Raw genomic sequence first — 7,689 nt, 5'->3', positions numbered from 1 at the left:
TTGACAAGAAAAATGATTGGTTCAAGTAATCGTTATTTTCCAGGAATTGGCTGCGTTAGTGTGAGATTAGATTAGAAAGGCAATTGTTTTGCACCTGTTTGCTATGAACGTATTTACCAATAAAATCACTGAAATTGTGAGAAAACTTCTCACTGCCCGCTAAATGGCTAAATTAAATGCTCATATTATCCGCACAGGCACAGCTGCACTTGCTTGAACAACAGCAGATGGGTTAGGATCGAGCCCTCGCTAAAAGCGCCGGGTGTGCCACCTGCCGGCATTAAAGAAGAAACAGCTTACAATGCGCTCACTGGCGTTACTGCTCTGTGTGTGGCCCGAGCAAACCAAGAAAATTCATTCCCCAATAAAAACAATCGTAGAATTAGAGTTTCCAGAAGACGTTTAACTTTATTGAATTTCAGGCTCGGACAAAATGTGTTTGTTCTAACATCATTGTAGGTCATTCTTGCATCATGTACAGTTTCCTAGCGTCAAAATTTTTCTTAACTTTTTAAATTCAGCTTCGGTTTTTTTCGCTTCCATCAACCGATTGGCAGTTGAATCATTGAAAATAACCTTCGTTTATTCGACAGAGTTGCTGGGCCAGTGCTGCGATCCTGACTTGACTATTGGTCTCTTCCAGTCGATATTAGAACCTACAATAGCCGGCTTGTTAGACCAGCATCGTAACTTGAAAACAACTGGGAGATTAGATTAGTAAAACAAAAATTTATTTTTTTTACTTTCCATACAATAAAAAGACTAGATACCTCTTAGTTTGTGAAATACCTTGCAAACTATGGTAGTAGTTTCATGAAACTAACATTGGTTTTTAACAGCAAAATACACGAGAAAAGTAATAAAACTATAGGATATGCGTATAAATTGCTAAACCATAAACCAAAAATTAAGATACAAGGTGTCCTGCTCAGGTCTAACTTTACGACTGATTCAGCAAAATTTGTTTTTTATTCTTTTTTTTCTTATATGCATTAATATTGTGTAATATTATGATCAAGTGGAACATGATTAACTTCACCGACCTAGAAGCCTACCGTTTTTGATATATTGTTTATTTTTGGTTTATTTGCAAATTGAAAAATCCTACTTACAGACTAGTTTTAAAGTATCGATCTCTATCTGCTAATTGTGAAAATAATACTAATTGAACTATAAACCTTCTAACAAAAAAGCACTTTTGCTCAAAAGCACTGTCAGCTACGATCGATCTTAGAGGGAAATCTGTCGCTAACACTTTAAAGGTAACATTCAAACAGGACCTATTTTTGTTCAATTAACCAAATCATATAATGATGCTGAAGCTGAATAAGGCCTTTAAATTGTGTTACTATTATATCATTATCCAACACATTTCAAATCACTGTAAAAACTGTTTGCTCGCCCAAACTGGCTCTTTAATTGACCAAGATCTTAGGTATGGATTCAAAGTATCACTTTAATGAACCTTTAAAAAGTTCATAATGTTGCTATCTCCTTACTTGATGTGCTAAATTTGTGCAAAAAATCTGTTGCTCAATTGCTACCCATCTGTCTATTTTACGTTGCTTAGTATTCTACTTTCATGACAGAATGATAAGTTTCAATTTTATGGCTTTTTCTTCCCTTGAACCAATAAGTGCATTCGTTTTTCTACAAATCTCAGTTTTTGAGATCATGTAAATGAGTAGGAAACAGTAGAAGATGGATGCTTGCAAAGCATTTTCGTTACTATTGTCCTAATACCTACACACTAAGTACGGTAGAGCAATGAAAATATAATTTTCCATTTGGTTTTACTGCATTGCTAATTCATTCGTAGTTTTAAAAACAGATGTGGGCATCATTTCTACTGCCTTTTTTTCCAGAACAGTGAAACAGCAACTCCTTATGATAAGGACTGTAAATCTTGTAACAACTACGTGCTTCCTAGGTTACTGAACCACTCAGTGCACTAGGGCGTAAAATCTGTCTACGTCTCGACCAAAACGTGCGTGAATAAATTGTGCATTTTAAAGCCGACTTCTTTATAGACCAACGAATTAAGCCCATCGGTGTGATACCTCAAGTGACCATTCCGTAGAAAAGCAACCCGATCCTTGCTCGGTTGTTCCTTGCGATGTTTCAACATCATGTATCGACTGTATTCCGGACTAAAGCGGCATATCTCGATTTCCTTATTTTCCAAACGACTATAGAAATCATCATCCTCACCGCCCCAGCCGCTAAACATGTTCGACATACCGTTGACCTTCATGAACTGGTGGGACTGAATAGAGATCGCCCCTCCAAAAAGGCCCCTGTAGGGCAAATTGTATCTAAAAACGTCCAAACTAGAACACATGTGCCGCGGCTGGCGGGAGCAAGCGTACAAATTGCCCAACTGCAGCGGCATCAGATCCACATCATGCAACACCAAGCAAGGATAATCCAGCTTCATAGCTATCAATGCTCCGATGTTGAACAATTTAGCCCGATTGAATGGCTTCGGATCGTACTGCTCAATCACAAAAATCCGATAGTGAATCCTCTGCCTTCGCAGGTAATTATGCATATAGATTAGGAACTGGTTCAGCTGGCGCTCCCGCTGCCGATAAGGGACAATTATTGCAGTGCTAAAGCTGGGAAGACAATCCTCCGGGTGCCATTCGCCACCCAATTTCACGTTATTGTTAATAATCTCTTCGGTGAAAGGCCTCCGATAAAGGTACACGTTTTCTTCGATCACATCGCTGTAGTCACAGCGAATTCCGTTCCGCATCAGGCTCACATTCTTTGTCGTTTTTCGCACCAGCTGATCGTAGATTTCCTCTCCCTCGATGTAATCGTACCGGCTCGCGAATCTACCCGGCCACAGCAGATATACTAACAGTACGCAATAGCCTACGAACGCATAAATTTGTCGCAGCGAAATGCGTAGCTTGATCATATCGTGTTATCTTTTCTATTTGGTTGAAATCACGTGCACTTCCGTTTTCGTCAAAATATTAATTCTAAAACATGTTTCTGTTTGTTATTACACTTCATTTATGGAATTTAATTGTGGCACTTACCTACCTACTAGTTTAAAAGGACGGCAAACTTCAGCATCCGAGTTTTGCAATTTTTAACAATAACAGGGATAAAATGGGAGAAAGCAAATATGTAACACGATTTTAATACATTTGAAGTACCTAGTCGTTAGAAAGATGTGAGAAATATTAGTCAGTGCGAACAGGATGCGCTTTTGGTGTTGAGAAAATTCATTTTTCGCTAAATCGAATGCTAATTTATCTTTTAGCCTGATATTCGCTACGCGTCTGCACTGAGTACACTCGATTCGATTATTGATACCTGCATAGCAGCATAAAACAATATGCGGCAACGACGGTTGCCAGTTTAGATAGAAAAGTAGAAAGCAAATTTCGACAGAGAAACCAGAGAAATGACGTCCTTCTTAAGAATAATTACGAGCAAAAGTTTAGCATAGCGTTACTATATTAATAGACGGTTTTGCTGGATAATAATTAAAAGCGTTTTAATTTTTAGAATCACACATTAACTTTTCAAACCGAAGAAGAAAGAAACTTTGCTAAACTATTGTGTTATCATGAGACACATGGCAACCCTAATATGTTTTTCGTATTTTATGCCATTCTGTCATGTTGGAAAGCATGTATGTGCCTATGTGTATGTCTAACAGTCATGCCAGAACTCAGGAATAATTCGAAATGATTTTGGTCCTAAGATTTTGAAAAATGATGTTTTCATTTTACGTATTGTCTTATATCCATACTTCGATTGATTTTAATAAAAATTCTATTTGTATTGCATTTTCCAGGATAGAGTCTCGTCTATTCTTGTGCAATACAAAATTTTCAATCTCCAAATTGGTATCAACCGAATGCTATCAAATGAACAGATAAACTTTTGCCCTACGATTTTTTCTTGCAGGAAAATGTTACGAAGACACACTGGTTATGATAAGACCACTACAAGTAGAGAGGTAGGAACAATCTAAACATTATAACAGGCTATATTTTCCAGAAAATATAAAGACACTGCCGAAAAAACTCTAAATAGTTATGTGTAGACTTTTCATGTCGTTTTACAACATGCGTAGTATTCTAAATTTATATAAACAATTTACCGGTAAAAGCAAACGAAGAACCATTCAATCCTCGTCATCCTTTCCTGCCAGATCTGCGAAAAAGTCGGCCGCATTAGTCTGCTTCGAAGAGGGCAAGTTATGCTTCAGTGCCTTTTTATCCGGCTTGCTGTTGTATTTAATGTCGTCAAAATCTTCAAAATACCGAATATTCCAAAAGCGGATATCGTTATCGTGTGAGCTGGAAGCAATAAGCTCTCCCGTGCTGTTGATATCAATTGTTTCCACCGCTAACGAATGCTGTCCGACAATTCCCAGCACACGACCCGGTACAAGGTGCATCGCACGTAAAATACCATCCTCACCTCCGGTCACGGCTATCCTTTCCGTGATGGGAACCATTTTATTAACACCAGCTTTTGGGCCTGAATGAAAAAAGACAACTTAATCGGTACTCGTTAAAATAAGCAACACTAATTTAAATTTACCTGTAAACGCATCACAATGATATCCGAACTGACCCCAGTTGAAAGTGTAAAAATTTCCTTTTGAAGATCCTACCACAAGTTTACTATCCTTGCGGAATATACCCATGCAGGTCAGTTCTTCCTCGTAAGGTTCGGATTGCACATACAATTTTCTGAAATGATCAAAGAGAACCTTCAAAATTCTTTTTCCGCAAAAACTATTACCAAACACCAACCTCTGCGGTATATTGATTGACGTCAAATAACCGTCCCCGCTGGTCATCAGAATATACTTTCGTTGATCGTTAGTAATGATACACGAGATAAAATCTTCCACCTCTTTCAACTTAAAAACAGCTTGTTTTTGTCGTAGATCCCAAAGTTTCAGTACACCGGCATCGTCTCCGGTTGCAAAAGTGTGCTCATCGATAATGCTCATTGTGTATACCGGTTCCTCATGCGAATCGTCCCAAAATTGCTTTAGCTTACCAGTCTCTACATCCGTTACCATGATAGTGCGATCTCGCGCTGTAGAAATCAGTAAATCTCCATCCAAATTGAACTCTACATCCCGAACCGATTTAGTGTGTACCTCGTGGGTATCTCTTACAGTACACTCATCGTTCGAATATTTATAGATCAAAACATCCCCCGTGGTTGTACCCACGGAGAGCAGATCCTGACTGGGATGGAAGCATAAATCCGTAACGAAATCCTCCGTTTTAATATCCGGAGGCTTTGATCGCGGTTTCTTAATCTCCGTTATAATAGCCTTAACCACCTCATCCTGTTCCATCTCTTCGTCATAATCGTCAACAGCTCGCTTGGGGACATTTGAATTCTTGGTGCTGCTCTCCTGCTCAGCATCATCGTCTTTCTCTGAATCGGACTCATCCGAATCATCTTCCTCACTGGATGACGTACCAATAACGATGTCTCCATTCGGATCATAATCATCGTCTTCGTCATTGTCTTCGCCATCTTCTTCTCCCATGTCCTCCATTACGGGAAACTCTTCAAGCACGTACGGTTCCAGCACAAACTCAGGCTCCGTGCCAGAATCCAAATCATCGTCCGAATCTTCCCCCAGGGAATTGCCAAATTTTGGCGAGTTAAAATTTCTCCTGTAAAACATTTAATTCAGAAAAAATACACATAATTATTTGTCAAGATTGTTAAGACAGAGTGGATAAATCGGAATAGTTTTCACATTTTTTCTTCAAAAATTATTCCAACTAGGGCTAGGTTAGAACTGTACTTGCTACGTTTCTCTACCAAAATCCAGGTACTTACATTTTGTCGTGAATTGTGAGGCCGTAGAACAACTGGAGAATTATGTGGAACTTCTCCGCACGATATTTGTGGCACTTAATTTACCGAAAATATAATTTTTCAAAATATTTTTCTGTTAACATGTGGAACGATGCAGGCGGCGGCTGTTTTGTTTTGTATTTGCATTTTTTTATATAGAGCAAATAAACAAAACAACAACAAGTCCCAACCAGTGCTGCCACATTGTCATTTTGTATTTTAAATTTTCTGCAATATCCGTGTTTCTATCTATGTATATCGCAAAAAATCATTTCAGAATATGCTGTACGCTTTGAAAATTATTGCAAATATAAATATTTTACAGAAAATAAACTCTGGTCTGGACAGATATTTTCGCAAATATCGTCAGCCCGTCTGATGGGAATCGTCTGAAATATTATGAAAAATTGGAAAAATCGGTCTATGTGGCATCACTTGTTATCGCACATTATTTTTTTGTACTAGCCAGAGATGCCAGATAATCAAAAAAAACCATATACTGTTCGGAGCTGCTCGAAAATAAAATAGAACTGCTAGAAAATGGAAATTGGGTTGTTTGACCCCTCTAAGGTCTACATCATTTTTAGCACCTCAAAATTCACTAAAATGGCAATAACTTTTTTATCTTTCAATATTTTTTCACCAAATTTGGGAATTTTGCCGAATATATTTTCAATTTTCATAATATCTATGAATAATGGCCATATGTCATATGGTCCCGGAGTTATTCCGGAGTTCCTTGGGGGACCGAGACATGGCTTTTTTAGATAAAGTTGCCAAATATTTAAAATTTGTTTGAAATCTGTTGATTTTTGTAAACATATCATCGACTGTGGACATATCAGATACTTTGCCGCAGTTATGAGCCATGGTGCACGCCATCCGGATCCGGGGAGACACGATAAATCCGGAACCGGTTCCCATAAGAGGACAATTTTTTTAATGTTTAATATGTCAGGTCAATATTTAAGACTATATATTCTATCGAAAAACCATTCGCGACATTCACTTCTTAATTGCCTGATTGTTTGTGACAACCTTACATTCAACATCAACTATAGTCCGTCGCGTTTGCGAAAGCTTTTGACATTTTTGCTGTTACGGTAATGAAATAATGTCCCTGTTGAAATCATCTTACGTGTTAAGACACATTTTTTTTTGCATGTTTTTTAACGTAACTCACGAACGTCATTATATAAACGCAAGTGTCTTTTAATAAAAATTTAAAATAATGTTTTTACAATATCGAAGCTGTAGACAATTTAAATGCAAAAATAAATTTTGTTATATGTTCCTCGGAGTGTTCGTGCCCAGGTAACCAATAAGCAGTACAAGCAATAAATCAATCGTTTATTAGCATCCCTGGAGTTTTATACTGCAGGTTGCTGTTTATCAGCCTTTTGGCTGCATAATTATTGTAAATTGGCATCCATAATTCTATTTAAATTCTTCTTGTCGGTAACTAGCTGCAAATAAGCATTGGCAACACTAACAGAGGACTAGCAGTAAAGTAGCCGCATATTTTGTAAAAATATCATTTAAGTAGCATTTAAAGCAACTTAAATGCTTATTGGCTTACATTTATATTGCATTGGAAATGCTTATTGGTTACCTGCGCAGTTATGTACCATCGTTAATCGTTAGTTTTAGGAACACAAATCAAGCACAAAATAATGCTAATTATTTTTCGCTTTTTGTGAAACGAGCTACTCTTTGATTTTGTTTTTCGTCATAAATTCTAGATAGAAACAACCAAAGGGAGAATGTCGTAAATGTAAACAAAACAGGTGAGAAATTTTTGTTTTGCTGGTCCAGCATAGGAAAATC

At 37.5% G+C, this 7,689-nt stretch overlaps 2 protein-coding genes across 3 annotated transcripts; both read right to left on the bottom strand.

Annotated features, from left to right (window-relative positions):
* Nucleotides 1–406: 406 nt before the first annotated feature.
* Nucleotides 407–3,299, bottom strand: LOC128742453 (beta-1,4-galactosyltransferase 2). 2 transcript variants are annotated; one of them, XM_053838822.1, is made up of 2 exons: nucleotides 3,051–3,299; nucleotides 407–2,990 (listed from the first exon to the last, which is right to left on the bottom strand). In XM_053838822.1, the coding sequence occupies exon 2, from the start codon at nucleotides 2,924–2,926 to the stop codon at nucleotides 1,970–1,972; it is 957 nt and encodes a 318-aa protein (XP_053694797.1). In that variant the 5' UTR covers nucleotides 2,927–2,990; nucleotides 3,051–3,299; the 3' UTR covers nucleotides 407–1,969. The 2 variants fall into 2 exon arrangements, with proteins under 2 accessions (XP_053694797.1, XP_053694796.1); XM_053838821.1 differs by having other exon boundaries at nucleotides 3,055–3,299.
* Nucleotides 3,300–4,011: 712 nt separating this feature from the next.
* On the bottom strand, nucleotides 4,012–5,977 carry LOC128742709 (WD repeat-containing protein 55 homolog). Its single transcript, XM_053839150.1, has 4 exons — nucleotides 5,845–5,977; nucleotides 4,788–5,675; nucleotides 4,573–4,724; nucleotides 4,012–4,509 (listed from the first exon to the last, which is right to left on the bottom strand). Coding segments are annotated over exons 1-4 (1,401 nt in total). The 5' UTR covers nucleotides 5,847–5,977; the 3' UTR covers nucleotides 4,012–4,150.
* Nucleotides 5,978–7,689: the final 1,712 nt, after the last annotated feature.

Source organism: Sabethes cyaneus, chromosome 3 (assembly GCF_943734655.1).
Source record: "Sabethes cyaneus chromosome 3, idSabCyanKW18_F2, whole genome shotgun sequence".
Taxonomy (NCBI): Eukaryota; Metazoa; Arthropoda; class Insecta; order Diptera; family Culicidae; genus Sabethes; species Sabethes cyaneus.
The sequence above is the reverse complement of the archived record's forward strand: the minus strand, read 5'-3'. Positions and strand labels throughout refer to the sequence as shown.

Bases quoted from the DNA above. Each gene is read 5' to 3' on its own strand.
- LOC128742453 (XM_053838822.1), bottom strand. From the start codon at position 2,926: ATGATCAAGCTACGCATTTCGCTGCGACAAATTTATGCGTTCGTAGGC.
- LOC128742709 (XM_053839150.1), bottom strand. The intron at 4,725-4,787 runs GTTGGTGTTTGG...TGATCATTTCAG, and splicing joins TCAATCAATATACCGCAGAG to AAAATTGTATGTGCAATCCG. The intron at 4,510-4,572 runs GTAAATTTAAAT...TTTTTCATTCAG, and splicing joins TCATTGTGATGCGTTTACAG to GCCCAAAAGCTGGTGTTAAT.